Genomic DNA, 22,832 nt, shown 5'->3' on the forward strand with positions numbered 1-22,832 from the left:
CTGCTGCTGTGGAATGCAACAGGTGCATCTTTGATCGGTTCCATGTGGTTGTTTTTAATTAATGGCCAATCATAGTCCAGCTGTCTTGGACTCTCTGATCAGTCACAAGATTTTATTATCATTCCATTCTTTTCTATTCCTTGCTAGCCTTCTGATGAAATCCTTTCTTCTAATATTTTAGTATAGTTTTAATATATCATTTTCTTTCAATATAATATATATAATAAAATAATAAGTCAGCCTTCTGGAACATGGAGTCAAGAATCTCATCTCTTCCCTCGTCCTGGGACCCCTGTGAACACCACCACCACATTTGGTGAGCCCCGAGTGAGGAACATTGCCACACCATGGCACAGAAGACTGATAACAGAGGCGGGGAAACTCACCAGGCAGGACTGTGAGAAAAGCACTCCGGAAGCTGTAGCCCATGGTGTTTGCCCCGAGGCAAATGTACATCCCTGCATCCTCCTCCTTGGCTCGAGTAATCATCAGTTTGTTCAGGTAGGAACCATCTGGGCGGGACCAGACCTCCCCCGTGGGCAGCACGACGAACTTCTGCCCCCCGACGTCGATGGTGGAGTTGTACTTGCTCTCCGTGCCGTACTCCACCCTCTTCAGCCACTGGATGACCGGCTTGACGTCGCTGCGCACTTTGCACTGGAAGGACGTGGTGCCACCGTAGTCCACCGTGGTGTTGACGGGGTGAGTCCCTGTCAGGATGGGCTTGGACCTCGTCCTCTCTGCACACAAACACAGGGAGCTCCATGGTCAAAGGGGTTTGCCAGCCTCAGTAACTTGCAGTTGCAGAAACACGGGGGAAAGGTGTAGGAGGAAGGATGCAAAATCATAGTCTAGTCCAACTCCCTGCCCCAAGGCAGGCTGAGATTTCTGCAAACTTCTGATATACATTTTGCCAGCCTCTTGCCAAAGCCTCCAATGGCAGATGTTCTCCAAACAACTCCTCCATTGTCTGAGGCTTTAGCAAGTCTGTTCTCATGCTCAACCTGAATCTTCCTGTTTATAACAAAGAAGTTGCTTTTCTACCTGCATCAGACCTGGAGAAAAGGATGGTTTCCCTCTGAGCCCTCATATTTTGGAAGAGCTTCACAAGACCATCCTTTCCAGCATGATTGTAAGTCTAAGGTTGTGTCAACACCACATAAAGTGAAAGGAAAAATGTACGCCTCCTTTTGAGGAATGTTTGGATCTTTTTTAGTGTTAGGATCAGATAAATCAGTCGCAGTTTCCAGACAAGGAGGTAATGCAAACCTCTATCCTAGGCACAGGAGAAATTATGGTATCACAGTGGGTGGTAACTGCTGGTAATCATCAACTCCTTTTGATGGCAAACACTGTTGGATTGAGCATGTAACAAAACAGCTCCCACCAGCAGTGGCTTTGGAGTGAAAGGAAGAAACAATGGACCCTCTTTCAAAAACACGGGATACTTTCAATATTGAGGGCTCTAAAGATGTGCTTAGGAAACAAAAATACCACAGTAGTCTCTGTAGGCTTTGCCTTTGGACTGTGAGCAACAATCACAGCCGGGGAGACTGAGACTCAGATAAGCAGGACTTAGGAGTGGAGGCTCAGGGGAGGGGAAAGAAAGGAGGAAATTGAATAAAACCTGTAATGCTCCACAGAATGATGTTAAAAATAGAAAGATGTCTGAAAACTGCTTAATGCCCTTATCTCCTTGACTCTGGTTCCAGCTTTGGTTACTGTTTTCACTCCTAGCCAGAAAAAGCTAATGAAAACAAAGGTTACATACATCTTTAAGTTGATAAAAACCAAGATAAACAGGGACACAGAAAGGGGTTTGTTCCTGGTGCTGTCTGGTTTTGATGAAGTGAAAATGCCACAGCTGCCATTAGGATGGGGCTTGATTCATTTCCCTGCCTCTGCTCCTGGTTTTAGTGTAAACACATGTTTTTACTGTCTCCACACAGCTGCATCTTTATCAATCCCAGATGTCCAGCAGGTTTGTGCCTTCAGAGCCCAACAGAGCTTCCCACATGTGCTTTTAATTCCTGTGATTCTAGGGAAAGGACTTATCAGAGAACAGATCTTTACCTTTAGGAACAATCTTTCACACTGGGATAAACTTTCTCATGCTAAAATGTATGCACAGACAAACAACATGATTTCCAAGTGGCTGGAAACAGCCCTCCGTGCCCCTGCTCCTCATTATTGAAGGCTATTCAATCTTCCCTCCACTCAGCTCATCTTCTCTTTCTTGAGTTGGCTACTCTGTAATCATTTCCATGACAACTTATGATGATGTCATAGGCAGAGCACAATGATTTAAGAATAAGAGCTCTTCTCTGGTAAACTTAGGAAGGATTTGAGTATAATTATCCTCAGCAATAATAGGGGAAACAGAAGATTAGAGAGCAAGATTCAGAATAGCTAGATAGTAAGAAGAGCAATTTACCTCACCACAATGCAGGGTAATCCCCCACAGCTCATCTTCTGAGCACTGAATCTTTAAAGCTATGTAGGCATCTAAAGATACAGACAGGATCCTAGTGGATGTTTTTAAGGTTTGGGGTTTTTTTTTTGTAATTAATTTCTACCTGCCTGGACCTTCAGATGGCCAAACCTTTTTTAGAATCTGTCCCTAAAGCCTTGTCTGGCTAGTCACTCTAATAATAAGATTTCTTGTTTTTGAAGTTTCCCTTTGGAAACTTCTCAACTAAATTTAAAATTGACTGGTTTCCCCCATTCTGATATACTAATCTGGGCTATCCTAGATATTTCCCTCCCTCCCCCATGGTACTTGAAAGGACTTTCTCTGTTAGTTCTCTGTCTGTCCTTGAATTGATTCTCTTGTGGAAGACTAAACTGGGCATGACTTTCACCATGCAGGTGCCTGTGGAGATGATTGTTTCCCAAGTACCTCTCCTTATTTCACATCTCCTCAGTTGTCTTCTTGCTACTCTGTCTTGCCCAGGTTTCAGATTCATTCTAGAGTTCCAGCAGTGTTTTTTCTAATGCTTTTAGCACTTCCCCATTTCCATGTCCAGACATCAGTATCTACAAGGAGGTGTCAGAGCATGGACCAGGCTCTGCTTCCTTGCCTCCCCACGCTGTCTTGACTGAACCAGTCCCTTTCTCAAAGGCCCCTCTCTGCTCTCCCTCCCACTGCTGCACTTACGGATCACTTCGACTTTGTACGTGGCGTTGATTTCTCCAACTTTGTTAAACACCCTGCAGGTGTATTTCCCGCTGTCCTCTGGCTTCAGGTTCTTCAGGTTCAACGTCCACTTCTTCTTCTTGTTCTCCCCAATCTCCTGGGGCGTGAGGGGCTTGTTGTCCTTCAGCCAGGTGATGTCAGGCCTGGGGTTGCCGCTGGCCACGCACTTGAGGCGGATGGAGCTGCCGACGGGGCGGGCGATCACTCTGCGTCTCATCTTGGCAGGCTGGGTGAACCTGGGCCGGGCTGCAAAGGCATCAGAATGGACTGAGGTGAGCACAGGGCATGAGCAGAGAAGGAAACTTGTTATGTCTTATGGCCAAATTTGCTTGAGAGGCAGCCCTATACATGCCAGTGTATGCTCTCCCTCATATCAGCTCGAACTGTGTTCCTTAGAAGGGATTCACAACCCATCCAATGCATTTGAACGTCCACTGGACTGCTCTGTCATTAACCTTCTGCATAGCACAGTCCCAGAATTTCTGTGTCTGTAAGGCAATTGCACCAGACCATCTCACAAAATAATACCAAAATCACACTATTGCAGCTGAAGGCAAAATGCAGCCCCATAATCACACTGTAATTGTTACCATATTCCACAAACTCCTTGGCCAAGAACAAAGGAAAAAACTCAGATTCCTGTCACGCTGACCATTTTCTCAATTTTTTGCTTGTCATATGAAGCTTCATTTCCTGAAGATGGTTTGCCTCTTAGTTCTCAGTGGCTTTATAGAGATTTAAGAAGAGTCAGCATCTTTTGCATGCATAGGAAAGTCTCAGAAGTGTGACACACTTTTGTACATTGGTCTGAACTTAAATGTATGCAATTCATTCAGCTCCAATTAACAAAATATTCATGTTGAATGGTCCAGAGAAATGAACAAAGAAATGGAAAGACCCAATAAAACTTTATGAGCTTGTTAATAGAGGATACCCCATGCCAGTCCATCCCAAAACTGGAGAATTTGAAGCAATAACTGCTGATGCATAGAAGTGTGGGTCATCTTGTCTTAGCAAAGAAATCACCAGTATTTCTTAAAGAAATGCAAGGCCCTCATCTTGCAAAATCTGAAATTCAATGAAGAATTTAAAAGAAATAACAAATTTCTCACAGTTACTTTAACTATGCCAGTCCAGGGGCACTTCTAACTAAACCCATCATAGAACTGCTGAAGTCGGAAAAGACCTCTAAGATTATTGAGTTCAACTATTAATCTAACACTGCCAGCTCCACCACTAAACCATGGCTTTAAGCAGCACATCTACATGCTTTTTAAGCACTTCTAGGGATTCCCTGGCCAGCTACAGGATGGCCTAGTGGAACCTCTTACTTGACAGCCAGCCCTGCTGCCCAGGGCTGAGGGCCAGAAGCTCTGGGATGTGCATTACAGTGCAGCTTTCCTGAATGGAAGAGGCTGCTCTGCAGCTTCCTATCTCAAGCACTGGGGAATGGCAGCCATTGCTTTCTGAGGTTTCTGAGCATACCCCTTAGCCCTCACCCCCCTGCAGCCTTGGCCAACATCCCTCCCTCTGGAAGAGGACACCCTTTGGCATACCCCTCTCCGCACAGTGCTTTTCCGTAGGGGGAACCATCTGTCTCCACAGCCTTCCCTTGCCCCCCTTGGCTGTCATTTTGGGTCCCAGCCATTTCATGTTATTTCAAACTCCTGCTCAGAAATGCTTTGCTCTCCATGCAGAGGCTTTCATGTGTAATCCAATGAACTGGAGTAACTCCGGCACTGGAAGTCTTTGCCGTGACAGCTGAGCAGCAAGTGTGACATACTAACCCCCTCCACAGGTCCTGGGGCCTGAATTGCTGGGGTCCTTGGGGTCTTTGCTTCAGGAGGCCCCCTCACAGCAGACACAATCTCCCTCCCTGACAATGAGCCCTGTCAGAGCTGCACACTGTGGGCAACGGCATCCCAAATTTTAGTCTGGGCTGAGGGAGATGTGCTGATAAGGGCTGTCACTGTGGAAATTGAGAAAATGTCTGCAAGGCTCATCGAGAGGTCAGGAATCAGCTATGCAATGGGTCTGAACAGTTACTCTGTAATATGGCAGTAATTTTCTCTGAGACCAGGTCTAAGTAGAGGGGAGATCCTCATGGACAGGATTCCTGAGTGGGGACTAACATACCAAAGAGCAAACTGGAGCCAGGACAGTCATACTCCCCCAGCAGATTGAAAAGTCAAGTTAGTGACTCTGAAGTCTCAGAAGGCCTTGCTGGCACTGCTGCTCAGTAAGGGCATTTTAAGACAGAAACCCTTTCCACCCCAAAAAAAGCAGGTCTTTAACATTTCTGGTCTTCCTCCCAGTTTGACTCCCATGAGTCTGTCTGGAGTTCTGCATTCACTCCCTGCACATGGTTGCCCAAATACATACTAAACTACAGGTAAAGCTACACTTTTTTGGATCTTTCAGCCTTTCTTTCTCTTTCTGTTTAAAAAAGGTTAAGTGATTATGCGGTCTCAAAAGCTACTCCAGGCTGTGTGCAATATGCTGAAACCAGATCCCATTTACACAGTCCTGAATGTTTTCTTGACAAAAGCCTGAATTGGACAAGTTTAGAAAAGTCAGTTAACAAAAAAAAAGGAGAAAGAGAGAGAGAGAGACATACACATTACAGAGAAAAGAGACCCAGCAAGCACAAAGGAGAAAGAGGAGAAGCAGCACTGTGAGAGACAGGAAGAAAAGGTCTCTTTTGAGTTGATGCTAAATGTCTGTCCCCAAATCTGTTCCATTTACAGAAGTTTTGCTTGTTGGAGTGCCAGCAAAGGCAATTACAAAGTGCCTCTGTGTTATTCACATGCTTGTTCTCCTCCACATCACTTGGCATTTGCTTCATAAACATGAACCACACATTTGTACAGTATAAATTATGTCCCACTCAAGAGCAAGGGAAAACACAAGTGGATGGGGACAAAGAGACAGTGTTGTGTATGGGTTCCTGGCTGAAATGCTCTTTACCATGAAGATTTATTCAAAGCTAATGAAAATTAAATGCAGCACAAAGACCTGTGAAGCAATTCAGTGGTGTCCTCTCCCTGTGGGACACCTTGAGAGGCATGGATCAGTCCCTGAGGCTCCTGTCAGAGACTGCTCACACAAAGTGGGCTGATTATCTGAAAAATGTTGTCTGCAGTGATGCACCACCATTACCCCCATGTAGTGACAGTCACTACCACTTCAGCTTTCATGATAATTACAAAAAAAGTGTCACAATATGACTATGGATTGAAATATATTTCAAACCTTCTGGTTAAGAGCTCAGTCAGTTGTGGGAAGACATGGATGAAGGTCTCTATCTTTCCCCACATCAGTCCCCTGCTCTCCCCAGAGATACCACTCTATGATGGTAGATGGAAAGAAAAGTGGAGCTTTTTTTCCACCATGCTTCTCCTCTCACACTTCTCCAAGGGCCCTGTGACAACACCAACTGCTTCTTCACCCATCATCCTCCAGAGACCTGCAGACACACATTGACCCTCCCTGCACACCAGCTCACACCAGCAATTGACTGGTGAGCAGTGCTGGATGGAAAGGGCTTAGGTGGGTGCATGGCTGGCCCCAGGCATTTCTCTGCCTGGGGAGAGGAAAGGAGACAGGAAGGATGAAAAGAAGAAAAAGGAGAAATTCAGGAACATTCTGCAGCACAACAGACTGGGCCAAGGCAGCACAGAGTAAGACACAATCTGACATGAGATTGTCAATGCCTAATAATTTTAGTAGGGCTCACATCTTTCCTTCATAATATTATTGTTCTATTGTTGTATTGATCCATCATCCAGCAGCTGTACCAGGAGCACAATGGCAATGGAAAGTGGAGAGATGGCAGCTGATGAACCTACTCCTGACCTGTAGTTTATCTAAGACACCCTTCCTCTAGCTCTGAAATGTCTTCATCCCTCTCCAGAATGAGTGAAGGTTACTTTGCTCTCCCCAAGCAAGCTCAGCCTGAGATAAATAAATTCAAGTGTAGCCTGGACTTCACCACAGCACACCACATATCCCTGGTTTGCCAGCTGCTGAAGAAAACTGGCCTCAGTTTAAGTGGTGGGGACTCACACAGCAAAAGCCTGTCAGGTTCCACCCCTACCGCTACTGTGAGGTTCTACCTGGGCACAAATGTGGTACAAAGCCATCTCTGTGTTATAAAGTTAGAGAGAGGGATGCATCCACTGCACAAGCAAAATGAAATGCTGTGCTTCATCCACTGAGCTCATAAACTCACATCACACTCCTGTCAGGAATGGCCAAAAGCTGTTTGGCATCAGCCTGACAACTTATTGTCCTTCAAGGAGTGCTTGGACCAAACTGGGCCTGCAAGTTTTGCAGTGATTCAGAGCCTGTTCTGAGTGAGATTTTAGCAGTTCCCCAAAGCTCTGCAACAGCTACAAAATCTTATGCCTGAACAGTCCATGGCTTGGAGAAGCTCAGGCAGGTGTCTGAAAGAGAGGGTGATCTTAACAAATACTCATCTTGGCTTAGTGCTAATTCTCCTGAAGTGAAGTCAGACCTCCCATTTGCCCTCACTGGGAGCAACGTTATGTTGGCACTGAAAACTTTTGGAAATACTGCTGTAAAAGTCAATATGCTTTTTATAGGGAGTCTATGAAAGCTGTAAAAGCTGCACATGCAAAAGAAAAGTCGCTGCCCAGAAAAACAAATACAAGGGAGAACCATGCTGGGGTAAATGGCAGGGGGCCCTAGGGCCGACCACAGGCAGCATTTTGCAGGACCCTTGGATGGGATCCATTCACACCAACACATTCAGCTGACACTCTGTTTATTATTTGACCATATGTAGGGAGAACTCACTCCAGTTGCTCTGCCTTTCCTCTCCTTCAGCAGCTGAGAAATGTGCCACTTGAACAGCACTGAACCAAGGTCTGAGGAAAACCACAAAACACACACTGCTCCTTACCCCACTGCTTCCCAGAATGATCTTCATATTCTCCATTGGAGCCTTCAGGCACCTGGCTGTCCTTTCCTGAGCTGGCATCATCTGTGCAGGAAAGGAAAGAGAAGATGTTAAGAAGGTCTCCTGCAGTACAGCAAGATGACAACAGGAGTTTGCAGTTCCTGCTGGAGACACCATGCAGCTGAAGCAAACTCAACATTCAGTAGGCACCCACATCCTGGCACCTACAGCCTGGTCAGTTTAATGAACAATTTAGCTTTCTGCTTTATGGGCTTTTCAGCAGGCCACCAAATCAATGGGAGTTTAATCAATGTTGCCATTGATAGCTGACCAAAGCCCCTCTGTCTATATTTACAGGTTGCTGTTCCCAAGGAGGACCTGATCTGTGGTACCATCTATGCAAATAACGACATAAATCAAAATTAAAGATAATTAAACCTAGGAAGTGGGGGAAGACTTATGTGATCAGTCATAGAGAGCATAAGCAGTGTGATTGTGGCTGCTAATTCACCCTTCAGCTTCCAGACAAAATCAGAAAAGCAAGCAGGTCTGGGGCCAAATGAGCTCTCAAGGGATACTGAATGCAAATTTATGGCTGGCAAAAACAATATTGATTTGAAAAGTTCCTTGTGAGAATTTCTTTTTAATGAAGACCACCCATCCACCTGTATCAACACACCACTTTGTCCCTCATCACTCTTGTTGTCTGTATCACTACCACACAGCAGCACCAAAACCTCAGCTCTGCCCTGCAGAAATAGAAATCCCTACAAGGTGAAACCCCCATCTCTCCAGCAGCCCCACCTCAAATTGTCACAGTGATGTGGCCACCTGTGAGCTCTCCAGGAGGGCCAAGGGGGCAGGAGAGTGCCCTGAGCCTCCTTCTACAGCCTGGGTGATACTGGTGGCCTCACACATCTGCAGCACCCAGATGTGAAAGTTTTTCCTCCTCCAGCTTGACCTCTACTGTACTGATTTTCAGAGACAGATCAAGTGAAGGCTGGGAAAAAATTTGCCTCAATGAGGCATACAATGGTGTAAAAACCCCAAACAAATGAAGAGAAGTGGAAATATCTAATTTAAGGAAGGAATCCCTCCAAATGCCCAACTCCTGAAACTCATAAGAAAAGGCTCTTGCGAGCAGAAGACAGGATAATTATTTCTGTAATCTCTGCAACAGAGAGGAAAAACTGATCTCAACTTATATATAAGCATGCTTCCTCCAAAAGGTACAAATAGTAAAGCTTCTCTTTACAGTTGTTTTACAAGTTGGATTGTGCTTAAGGCAGTATTTAGTGTGTAAATTTGTATGCAGTCTTTGAGAGAGAAAAATGTGTCTTTAACCTATCCTCACCCCAGGTTCTGCTATTTTGGAAAATCATCCCATCTCTTCAGCACAGGGCATTTTATGCCAACAGATGCTCTGCTCTCGTTAGCCCTGTCCCTGAAGCAGAGAGGCTGCAATGCTACATGACTTTGTCCCCCCTTGACCCTGAGAGATTTTTCTCTTCTCCTTTTGGCTACTTCAGTGCAGTTTCTCCTGGAAATGTACATGTACAGCTATGTACAGCTGTCAGTTTGAGGGCAAAAGAAAACTTTGTGGGCAGCAGTGCTGTGCTCAAACCTCAGCAGCTCCTCCAGCTGACTGCCCCATCCCACCTCCTGCCACCCTCTGTTGGACACCTCGAGCCTTTCCTGGGTGCCCCAGCCAGCTCCCAGCCCAAACCATGGGCCCACTCAGGAAACACCAAGTCTCACACAGAGCCTGAGTGCCAGTGCTCTGCCTGCAGCCTGCGTTACAGGGGACTGCCAGTGCCTCCTGAGCTGTGCTTTGCAAGTTTATTTTTACAGCCTTGGCAAACCAAATGCAGGGAATACAAAAATACACATTATACATGATGGTTTGCATATGATGTTGTCTCCTTTCAGTCAAAATACCAAATTGACTATCTCCTGGCACTTGTGCAGTTTTATCCAAAAATATCCATAGTGTCACAAATGAGCTCTTGGATGCTGTCTGACAAGAGAACATAGTAAATCCCTCAGCACATTTAGAAAAATGTGTTGTAATGAAGAGGAAAAACTGTGGTCAGAGTTGGGGGATTCCTGTCCATTGTTAACTGCTGAATATCATAGAAGTGGTTATGAGATTTAAGTGGCAATGTTCTGCCAATTATGCCTTAATCCTGATGAGTCTGATGTACACAGAGCAGGGTATCTCCCTTGCCCGCTGCCTCACGTTACAGAAAGTCAGCCCCTGTGCCCTCCTCCTGCCAACACACAGCCACTGAGTGTGGACTCCACGCCTCTTGACTTGCTGCCAAGCTTTTGATGTGAGGAAAAATGCTCTGAATCTGTTTGATCCTTGCAAGATGCATCCTCAGTTGTTATCCCGACAAATCGCAAACCTCTGGAGTCACCTACCAAACCCAGAAAAAAACATTTTTGGGGAAAGAGGTCAGGCTAACTTATGCCACCATGCTGAGCTGATGGAATAGATGGTTTGGTGGAGGCAGTAGAGTAGCAGAGATATAATGATAAAGTGCTAATCTGTGATGTGAGTGACACAGGGTCAGGTAGAGGGATTTGAATCTCCCCACCTGCACTTTGGGTGAGTCTTAAGCTCTGATCTGTGGCTGCAAAGCACAAAAAAGAGCAGTTTTCTTACCTGGGGAGAGAGAAAACTCAGGAATACCCTGAGGATGGAAGGCCCCTGTCTAATTCAGACATTATCAATATTTAACTTCCACCTGCCTCAACCAAAGTCAGTTCTGTGGCTGCATGGAGTTTGTTTCTCCCTGCTTTGAAGAACTTTCTTATTTTCTCAATTTTAATATCAAGAGGTTTTCAAGGATAGAGAAACACTTCTGTGGTATTTTACAGGGGTCTGTGATGCTGAAAGCAAAGCTAAATTTTCTGGAAGTTCAGAGGCATCTGGTTCAGCCCAAACCTGCAGTCTGAAGCCTGGTTAATAATGTCAGATCTGAGGACAGTGCTGTTTGCATTTCACTGCAACTGTCACAAACACAACTGGCCTGGCAGTATTCTTCTCAGACAGAGAGAGGACCTGGAGAAAGAAGCCACATCCAGCTATACAGGAGCAGCATACAAAATGGTGAGTTAGTAGCAGAGATCATGAGTCTTAGCTATATTCAAGAAATGACCTAATAATCCGATTGCTTATTCATGCTCTTGTCAGCTCCCCACAGAGGTGGGCAGCTCAGGGTGATGAGTACATACAGAAAAATCAGCCTGCAGTCAAAGGGCAGCAGGGACCAGCTATGCAGCACTGCCAAATTTGCTGCCAGCAGATTACCATGAGAGGCAGTGCTAAGAAGGATGAACTGCTGAAGTATCCTACAAGCTCCCTTTTCTGTGACCTATATTGGAAGGTCATCCTGCACTGGACTTCTTGGACAGTATCACACGCTAAGGATAGCAGCCAGTTGGAATATGAAGTGGAAAACCTGCCCTGAAAAGCAATCACTGACTAATTTTATGTCACGAGTATCTGATGCTAAGAAAACATACACATGATTTAGGTGTCCTTAATGTACAATTTGGCTCCATGGTGTTACAGAGCATGCTGGCTGGTCAAGAAACCTGAAGGGCAAGGCTCCAATATCGTGTCAGGTGACAGACTTGGAGACATGGGACAAACTCGTGTAGGCCCTTCCCCTCCAAAAATTGCACATGGCCATGCAAAGCAGGGCCAGGACGGATAGAGGCATCAGCCCACTCTTCAGGAATGTCACCCCAGTGGCATCATCCTCAGCTGTTCTCCAGCCATTGCCTCTCCCTTGCCTCAGGATCTCATTCCAAGCTGGCTTTTAGGTCTGAGATGCCACAGGGTGCTGGGGAAGAGCGGGGTGTCCCAAAGCAGGCTGGATTTCTGCAGAAAAGGGATTTCTGTATGTAACTCCATCAACTGACAAAGCCCACTGAGGAGCCTATGGGTCAAAGACTGCCACATCAGTGGGATATGGTTACTGTTTATTACCATGGCAGAATTGCTCCATTCCCTCTTAAAAGTTAAAGCACATGGAAAATTCTGCATAACAATCCAGCTCTGAGAGCAACTGATGAGAAATATTTAGATTGTTACTGAGTCAGGATCAAATTTTATTTACCCACAGGCTGTCCATGAAGGCTACATGTTTTAGCCAAAAGGGTATGACTGGTTTTCAGGCCAATATCATGTGCTGAGCTTCCAACCACAAGTCAAAACAACAGCCCAATTTTTGAAGCAAAAATCTAGCCATCATATTTCCCCATGATTCACAAAGTTGCTTCAATTTGTTATAATGCAAGGCCCGTCCCTGCTCTGACTTGATGGGACCAGCTTTGGAGCCTTTGATGTCAGAGGCCTTGAAAGCCCCATTTCACAGATGAGCCAGCTTTGCATAAATAAACAAAGTGACCTCTGAACTGGAGCCTGAGACCTGAGCACACTTCAAAGCCCCGGGGGAGGCGCTGGGGGGGCAGTGGGGAATGAAGCGATCAGCATCCATCATTAGAGCAGCCCCCACTCCACACCGCTGCTGAACAAGGGGTGTAAACAAAAGGAGGGAGGCAAGTGGGGAGGGAGTGAAATGAGGGGGAAAGTGATGTAATCCAGTCAGGCTTGAACAATTATAATGAGGCCTTCTCCTTCTCCCATGGATGAATGAAAGAAATCTCTCTGAACGCCGGCTGTACGAGCTGACTCTCGCGTTTACCCAGACACATCATATCTGCTCCCCAATGCCCTTCACTGCTCCAGAATTCTACGGAGTGACCAAACTCAGGTTGCTTGTGGGAGGTGGACCTTGGGCTTTTCTAGGAGTTATATCAGAATTTGTTCTGTTGAGCCTAACCAGGAAAACTTAGACCATAAACTTCGAACAGGGAAAGACTGGACTTATTTTTCAGCAGCCTTGAAGGTGCAGTAGATGGTGGACAAACACATCCAAAAGCAAGTGCACTCTTAAAAAGTAGGTCTCTGCAGTTTATCTCAGATGCATTTACATTTTCCTGTCACACTTGCTCGAATTTCAAGGGAAACACAAGGCAGAGATCTCTCTGTACTTTGTTTTAGGGAGTCTTCTGCTATCCCAACTGATTTATCTGATGCCCAGGTGAATGGTCCATGAGGTACCTGTGTAGGAAGGCAGCAACAACTTTGTCTCTGGGATATTACAGGGACTAAGGTGCTTGCTGTCCCCAGATCTCCTTAATGTGGGGACTTTAATTAACACTCCAGGTTTCATTAGAATTTCAGTTAATTTCAGAATTAACCCTCACCAGCCAGGGAAAAACAGCCCAACCCACTGGTTAGCACAAACACCATCTGAGAGCTACCCCTGCCAGCTGACAGGGTTTTATTGCTCATCTTGTGACATTTGGGATGTTTCTGGAGGACCTTGAATACGATCTTGCCCTTGAAGTCACTACTTTAAAACACAGGGGTTTTTTTTGTTACTGAATAACAACTCTTAACACCTGTGATTCTGAAGAACTCTGTGCAAATACACTCGAATCTTGAGTAAAGAGGAGCAAAACACTAATTTTTGAGTTCTTGTGATTTTTCAGCTTGTTTTGTGTTTTTTGTGAGGCCTGAACTATGGCTGCAGGACCCTTGAGACAGGTGAATCCCAAAGGTGACTTGAAATCATTAAGATGCAAAGTCTTCATTTGGACTAATTCTGAATTTTTTTGCCATCGAGGTCTAATTTAGCAAGTGTCCACTCTGAACCCTCTTTCCTGCCAGAGGCAGACAGGACCAAACTCCAATGAACTCATCCCATCGACACAAACCTGGCATAAATATTAGATACTATTTTGAGTGGTTTTTGTAGATCCTCCATTAACCCTCCAGCTCATGCTCACCATTCCTTAACCTACCTGTATTAACAGTGTCATCTACTGTATTAACAGTGTGACCTACTGTATTAACAGTGCTGGTGTTATGAAAAGACAGGAAATCTGTTTAGAGTTTATTTGGAAGGGTTCAGTGAACACAAAGGTATCAGGAATATTTGGATAAAAAAGACCTTATGGAGGAACCCCCTCTACTTGGGTCCAGTTAGAGAAAACACCTCAAGGTGGAAAAACAGAAACCCACTCAGAGGAGTGCATAGTCAAGGAACACTCTGCTTTTCTCCAAAACACCCCACAAAACCAAAGGAAAAAGCCAATCAAAAATACCAACAAAAAGACCAAAACGATCCCCCAACCCACCCCTCATCAAAAAAAAACCAACCAAAAAAACCCACCAAAAACACACAAACTCCAAAGTCCAAAGTAAAACCAAAGAACTCACAATAAAACCAACATGAAGTTAAAGGTTACTGGCAGAGAATTTCCCTCTGTGACAGGCACTGGAGACTTTACTACCTATTGCCTTCAACTGCAGTTGGGCCAAAAATAACCAGAAGTATTAAAACTGGAATTTCCTGACAATAAAAATAAAAAAGTATGTGTTGGTGGTTTTGGTTTTTTTTTTGTATTTTCAGCTCTGGCCATTTTCATGAGAATTTCCATGCAAAAATTGTCACGGATTTCACTTCAGGCCCAGGGAATCTGTTGTAAGCAGGATGCTTTGCAAAAGGAACATTTGCAGGCCACCTGCCTCCTGAAACACTGGAGAGACTCCACAGAACACAGACAAAAGCCCTGGCTGGGAAATGAAGAAATGAGGCTTGTGTCCAGAGCTGCATCAGTAACTCACATTTCTGAGTTGTGACGATGTGCAGGCCCATTGTATTACCTGTCAGTGACAAAGCTCTGAATTGGTGGTTATTGCTGCATCCCACATCTCAACAACAGGTGAACATAATCAGAGATGACAGCTTTGAGACCAAGGAAGACTTAACTCTCTTGCACAGAATGAGAAAAAGGGAGACTATGGGGTAGCACAAACCTATGGAAACTGGTTTATTTTACAGGCTGGTACAAACTGAGCTCCAACAGCACAGACAAACCGATTCTACTTCCACTGAGAGCTCAGCAGCCCAGAGAGAATATTTCACTGCTGCCCATAAGCTGCTACCAGCACCTGGACTAAATCTTTTACTACCAATTCCTCCTTAATACTGCAATCTTTGCTGGGAGATCAGCATGGACATATCCCTGCTCTGTACTCCTGCATAAAGAATGCTCCGGTTTATTGCTTGGGCTTAATTTAAAAACTTTGGTATGGAAAGGGGTCACATATTTCCTTAGAGAGGTAAATGTGGAGAGGTGGAACTTCAGAAAAGTGGGGTATTTTAAGGATATAAAGGGATTAATACATAAAAAACTGAGATAAAAAATGAAAGCCTTTAAATTGAACATATGTGAAAGCTTCCCAAGAGGGGCATCTGCTTGACTATGGAATAGTCACTCAGTAGAAGAGAAAGAAGCTCAATTTCACAGAATCAGAGGATGATTGAGTCTAACTACAAACCTAACACTGCCAAGTCCCTCTAAACCATGTCCCTAAGGGCTACATCCACGTGTCTTTTAAATATCTCCAGGGATGGTGATTCAACCACTTCCCTGGGCAGCCTGTTCCAATGCCTGACAAACCTTTCCATGAAGAAGTTTTTCCTAATAACCAATCTAAACCTCCCCTGGTGCAACTTGGCATTTCCTCTCATCCTGACCTTGTTACCTGGGAGAAGAGCCCAATCTGGCTACATCCTCCTGTCAGGGAGTTGCAGAGACTGAGAAGATCCCCCTTGAGCCTCCTTTTCTCTGTGTTGAACACACCCAGCTCCCTCAGCTGCTCCTCATGGGGTGTGGACTCCAGACTCTTCCCCAGCTCTGTTGCTTCTCTCTGGACATGCTCCAGCCCCTCAATGTCCTTTCTGCAGTGATGGGACCAAAAATGAACACAGAGGTGTTCATTGAGATGTAGCCCCACCAGTGCCCAGCACAGGGAGACGATCACTGCTCTGGTCCTGCTGGCCACACCATTGCTGACCCAGGCCAGGATCCCACTGATCTCCTTGGCCACCAGGGCACATACTGGCTCATGTTCAGCTGGCTCTCAACCAACATCCCCAGCTCCTTTTCTGCCAGACATCTTTCCAGCCTCAGACTTTAGAACAGGTAAAACTATAATGATCTAACTATGGCTGAACTATAGATTTTACAATTCCATTTGCCACAGTTCGCTCATGTAGCTCTCAAAGAGAGCTTTAGTAACTCCTGGAGCATGGTACGATTGATAAGAAAGAAGACACACAATAGAAAAGGATATTAGTGAAAAAGGAGTCCTTGAAGATTGAGAAATATACTCTTCTGGCTGTATCCATACAGAGGAATTCCGGAGTTCTTCTGAGTTCATGCAGGATATGACCTGTGCCTACCACACGGACCTCTCTCCTCTCCTTCTCTGTGCTTATGACTCTGAATGTGGTCCAGATCTGCACCTACTTTATAACCTTCCTCCCTTCCGTCCCCAACCACTTTCCATAGTGCTGTGGAGGGAGAATCCTTTCTGAAAGTGCAGCTCTTCCTTGCCCCTTGTGGTCTCTTGCTGCCCACAGAGCTCACAAAGTCATCCGAGACACATTCTCACTCGTGGCTCCATCTGCTCATGGGGATGCTCCAGCTCCTGCTGCAACCACACAAAGAACCACAAGGAGAAACAGCTGGAGTTTTTCACTCAACCACTGCAATTCCCTGGCCTGCCATTACAACAATTACATTACAAAGGCAATCACAGCCCTTCCGCCATGCTGACTCCTCCAGACACCAGGACCTCCCGCCTCACTTCAGGTCTCCATTCCACAGGGGGCAAGAAAACAATCCTTCCTCCTTTGTTGCTGTTGTTGAGGTTGCTTTTTTATCAGCATGCTCCAGCACACACAGACAGCAGCCCCGAGAGCTCTGTACCACAGGCACCAGTCTGCGGTCGCAGTCTTGATCTGCTACTTCAGAGGATGAAAGGGAGAAGAAATCAGAGAACAAGATGAGTGGTTAGGCTTCTGCCTTGTCACCAGCACTTTCTGAGCATGAAATAGCAGCCCCCAAAAGACAGCAATTACCAGCCAGCTGTTCCAGGCCCAGAACAAATTGGTAATATTTCCCAGTGTTTTTTAATGCTAGCATCAAGGCTTTCTTAGAGACAGGGTCCCAGTATATTAGAGGCTGTTCACAGCACAGAAGACAGACCCTGTTTAAAGAGTTTACTGCCTGTGTAGTGCAGGCACAAAGTAGTTGTCACACATATTAAAAAAATGAAAAAAATATTTTTAGTATCCACCCATTTTGGCCTGGTGGGGGAATGAGGGGGGTCTTGCACTTCATAGAGTTGAGGAGAAAAGCTTCATTTATAACACCAATCAGCCCTTTTGAATTATAACCATTTCACTGCAATTATTATTCATAAGAATAAATCACTAGTTACTTACAGAAAGTTTATAAACACTGGGAAGAATTCTGTGATTTTAAGTGTTATCTGACAAATAAGTTTAAACAGTCCTTACTTTGGAAACCTCACTCTAGTGGCCAAGTCCAGAGAATGAAAAGAAGGTCAGGGTGACACCTACCTCTCTTCCCTGACTGTGGAAGAGATGATGGCTACGTAGAGTGGGTGCCAAAAGAGAGGTGGTATGAACACTCCACCCAAAAATACAGGCCAAAATTCCATCTTCAACAATCCTAAATTGCTTAGGGTTGGGGGAGGGAGGCATGCCACTGAAAGGACTAATGCAAGGTTAATGATAAGAAGAAGATTACAGCAGAGCCAAGGATAAACTGATAAGACCTGGCTCCCAGCCTTCTATTTTAACCACTACACAGCTGCTGTCCCCCATAAAATTGTACCTCTATCACTCCCCTCCCTACTAGCACGGATCGATGTTTATTATTTTCTTCACCAAAATGTGTAGAAACATCATTGATATGTGTTCCATCTCCCTGGAAATTCACATGGCCAAAACAGGCCAGCACAAAGAGATTCCAGAGGGGCTGGAAGGAAAAGAGAGGTCACCCATGTCAGTGACTGAGCACAGGCATTATTTTTGGATGGCATTTATAATCAAACAAAAATAATCAATTGTACAGTCCTGTGCCTTCCAAACGCTGAGATAATTCCTTAGTGTGGAATTACCCAATCTATCACAATGAACTGGGAATTGCAATACTGGGCTTTACAGCCAGGAATGTGGATCCAGCTGTTTCTTCCACCCCAGAATGAAAACTATTGAAACATTCTTTATGGGCTTACATATTTCATAGTCTTCTGGTAGAAAAGTAAAAACATCTCCTGTGGAAGAAAATGAAACATCCTATGACAATTACCAAATGAAGCAAAATCTCAGAGAGGACTGCTGGTCAACATCTTTAATGGGAAAAGTGTGTTTGCTTGAAGTTAAAAATCACACCTCATCAGGATAGGTCAACAGGCTATTACAGTTTAACTTTGATTTCAAAAAATAACAGCACCTGAAACTTGTAGAAGTGCTAAGACATCAACAGAGGATGATAACTTTTAATTGGACATTGCAGAGCATATAACAGTCTACGATGTTCATTATGTTCAGTGGGGCAAAAGGTGTTGTTAGGGAATCCTTCCTCTCATATTTCAGAAGAGAACTACTTCAGAAAACAGTCCATATATGTAATAAATACAAATTTCAATATGGCATTGGCAGCAGTCAGCCCCACATCAGTCACCATCCCACAACTTTATATCTCTTTTGATAAATAGACTTTCTAAAGGTTAGGTAAACCATTAAGTCAAACAGTAAAGAAAAGGCATTTGAAAGGGTAGAAAGAAAAAATAATTTTTAGCTTTTTAAACTTATATTTATCTTTTATAAGCAAACTGATACGCAGTATCAGTGTAACAGAAATATGGAAGTGGTGTAATCTCTCTGACACTACATTTTACAGCATCACAATAAGGTAAAGAAATTAAGATTTTGGGCTCAATGAAAGACAGAAAGTAGCCTTGGTGTAAGATGATATCAAGACTTGCAACATTGCCCCCATAAGCTGTTAAATACATAATTTTATTAATGAAGTGCCATTTACTTTCTGCATAATATTCAATGAATGATACATATATCTCCAGGTCATTGTCAGACTAATAATAAACTGGTTTTAGCGGCAAAATGTTACCAATTTCACAATTCTGTCCAAGAACAACCATGGACAAGTGGCAATTTTGTTAGCTCCCAAAACAAACTGAATACTTGGCACCCTACCTAATGTGAGGATTACAGTATATTACACAGGATAATGCTGGCCTGTGTCTTGCCAAAATTAAACCTAACCTAATTACATGGAGTAAATTATAGCTTTCCATGTGGGGTAAAACACAAATTATAAAAATGGTTGCTCCACAATTAACTATATAATCCCAATGCTGTCATTAGAAATTTCTGAAACATGCTTCAAAACAATGACTAGCGTAGTACAGTCATTCCTGTGGGATGGAATTAAATTCCTTTGCGCGTTTCTGCATTTTTTTTAATGCCTGTCCTGGCACATGACCAGCAGCCTGTAAGAACAACCACCATCTTAGGATCAGAAAGAACCAGAGACAGAAGCTACCTAAGAAAACAGAGAATCATAAAATCATAGGACAGCCTGGGTTGAAAGGAGCATTTCAAGGTCATCTAAAAATGTATGAAACTCAACATTATTTTAGGTAGAATTCAACAGGTTTTGAGTGCTCAGTAGCAAAGTTACTGCATTTTTCTCAGTGAGGGTACAGCTCTCCCCAATACTTGAATCCTGTATGGTCAGATAGAACATGTCCCATGTGAATGCACTTCACACCTTGAACCTCATTTAAAGGCTTCACTGAGACAAAGCAGGGGCAGGGAGTCCTCATAAACAATATTGGTTTGAAGAGAGGAAAATGCATTGAGGAGACAAACTCGGGCTGCAAGTGGAACTCAGTGCCTGTCAATGATCCACAACTACCTAGCACCTAACCAGAGTTAGGTGTCACCTAGGACCTTGCCCAGATGATCCATAAAAATCTTCTTCCAAGAGGTATTCCACCCTCTGATATTTAAAAGCTAAAGCAGGTGCAGTTTATTAGCTCCCTATGCAAGTTACTCCATATGGACTGCTCTTGGAGAGCACTGGAAGCCAAAATCTGCACCAAGAGGCCAACTGGGAACATTTAAGTCCTGTATTCAAAAAACAGAGAACATCTCAGTATTATCTGTGGAAGGAAAGTATTTATTTTTTTTGACTAGTAAAAAGTGCTTTCTCTAAATCTCTAAATATTTACTCTAACAAGCACTGCAGTTTACACACCTTATTTTTTTACTGTGATAATGCATTTTATTATTAACATACTCATATGAATATTTCATGCTGAATGTGTTCCACACACTGTTGGCTATTTTAAACAACAGATGTGAGAGGGATTTAAATGCCAATTTTAAAACTGTGCAGTTGATTGAAATCCTGTGAGCCATTCATAGATTGCCAGATATTCTATTTACATGATTCCTCCCATGTAAAATACTTCAGGGAATACTCTAGACTCTGGCATATGGTTTAGAATGATGATGACTGATGTTGGAGATGCCACACAGACAACAGGACATATTATCTGGTTACATCTGTGCGTAAAATGCTTCGAGATTTTTTGATGGAAGGGGTTATGAATGTGTGAGGCTGAGATGCTGCATTTATGTCCCTCTAAATCATGCTCAGAGATAACAAGCAGTTAGAGCCCCATCAGTGCAAAAAAACAAGCACTTTTATGAATGCATTTCATTGCATCCATGTGCTGCTATCCCCCTGGGCAATTATGACTTGTGGGTGAACCTTGAAAAATTGGGGAGGATCGGCTGAAAAGGAGAACTCCAATGCCAAAACACATCCAGAAGTTGAAAACAGAAACCTTGTGAGAATTGCCTGTGCACAGTCAGATTGCAGGGCTTACTCTTCCCTCCTTCCAGCAGTGGGGAAACCCCTGTCCCTGCCACAAATCTGACTGACTTCCACTTCTGCATCTGCAGCCTCACAAATCCCACGGGCCTGAAACTCCCACGCTCTATAGCAGAGGCCCTGCCTGACAGATTACATGCAAATGTTACAAATACATCACAGGCTAGAACAGAGGAATGTTCTCAGTGCTGCAGACACACTTGGGGGAAAAAAAGATCCAGCGAGACCCCTTGGTGCAGTCCCCACGGTAATACATCCTGAATGGGGAGCTCTATCATGTGAAAACATTCCTAATAATTCCTTCTGTTTTCATTAATAATATTAAATTTCCTGCTTCTGGGGTATCTGTTGTTTTAACAAGCACAGCTTTTTGTCTCGTCTTCTGAAAGACTGAGCCACTGTAAGTCTATTATTACTATTTATGCTGAAGTCTTTTAAATGGGCCAGGCATCCATATCCAAAATCAGCAATTTGCAAGCCATAATCTCATACCAACCAGATTAACATGACACCTGAGATGTGTTTTCTTTCAAGACACAGGAGTCTGAATGGCTGAAAGTAACAGAAATGCATGAAAAAAATTGTCTTTCTGCTTCAGAAATATATGCAATGGATTCTGTGGTGCTTGTGAGTGACCTTTGGTGATTTTTTCTTGACAAAGAGTCAACTAAAATTTGAATCAAATTTTAATAGTCCAATGGTTTGAAATTACTAGGGAAAAAAAAAAAAGAGAAAAAAGAGGTAAAGAGGTGTCTTCTTACTATCTGAAATACCTCGTTCTGGCCCAGAAATAATTAGGGGTGGATAAATTATCTGGCCTGCGATTTTCTCTGGCATATTATTTTACTCATGCCTTTCTTCTTCCTCTGCAGGGGGTGCTTGTGGTCACATTGTTCTTTTATTTATGGCTCACAGTCTTTTCAGTGGCAGCACGCACACCCAAGTGCAGGCCCAGGACGGGAATGCAAATTCCTTGGGAGGTAAATGGGAAGAGAAAAATGTCCACACCATGCCTAATCTTTACAAGGAAGGCAGTTAAACAGAAAACTGTACCCTTAAAACCCAAAACCAGGGAAACAACAATGCTTAATTATAAGATCATGATTTGTATATTTATGAGCTTTGCATATAAGACCTGTGGAAGCCTAATTGGTTCTTTTGAAATTCTGCTATAAAACAGCACCTGCATTTTCCAGCTGATGCATCCCCCATTTATTTTGCTCCGTGGTGATTTGCTTCCACTCCGAGTCGATCGCTCCCAGGAACCTCTCTTTGGCTCAGCTTTCAAGCTGATTTCTCTGACAAGCTGGCAGCAATAAAATAATTCATTCCAGAGGCTGAGAGAATCACCCGCAGCATATACTGTGAGGATTGCCTGGCAGCAGTACAGAGCCTACGCAATGGGAAGCCTGGGGTAAACCCTGTGCTGGGAGCCCTGGATGCCACAGGGAGGAGGGAAGGCTTCAGTAATCTGACCAGGAATAAAGGCAGCCTCATGGCAGAGGGATGGGAGAAACGCCAGAGAAGGGTTGCTCCAAAGAGGACTCGCTGAAAGGAAGAAGGAGCAACCAGGGAGAGGAATATTTTTAACAAAATCAGAATTTTCGTGAGAAGTAGCAATGGGATGAAGCCTGCAATGTGTCTGTGTATCCACGACTGCTTGCAAAAGCACAGGGAAGATAACTGAGGACAAGTCAAAGAGCCATGCTTTTGCAATGATTTGGTATAGTTTTGTCTGTCTGGAAATGCTGGGGATCCACAAGCTGGAATACTATGATGTAGGAAGTCTGGTAACTCTGAAAATCTAAAAAATACAAAACAGTGCTA

General features: G+C 44.1%; 1 protein-coding gene across 1 annotated transcript in view; it reads right to left on the minus strand.

Annotated features, from left to right (window-relative positions):
• FGFRL1 (fibroblast growth factor receptor like 1) overlaps positions 1-22,832 on the minus strand; it is a 165,541-nt gene that overhangs the window by 3,435 nt on the left and 139,274 nt on the right. The window contains exons 4-6 of the mRNA XM_066548750.1: positions 8,121-8,201; positions 3,158-3,442; positions 387-740 (exon numbers count right to left, since the gene is read on the minus strand). Coding sequence (XP_066404847.1) covers positions 387-740; positions 3,158-3,442; positions 8,121-8,201 — 720 coding nt within the window. The remainder of the gene's footprint in view (positions 1-386; positions 741-3,157; positions 3,443-8,120; positions 8,202-22,832) is intronic.

The sequence above is a fragment of the Molothrus aeneus genome, chromosome 4 (assembly GCF_037042795.1).
Source record: "Molothrus aeneus isolate 106 chromosome 4, BPBGC_Maene_1.0, whole genome shotgun sequence".
NCBI classification, from domain to species: Eukaryota; Metazoa; Chordata; class Aves; order Passeriformes; family Icteridae; genus Molothrus; species Molothrus aeneus.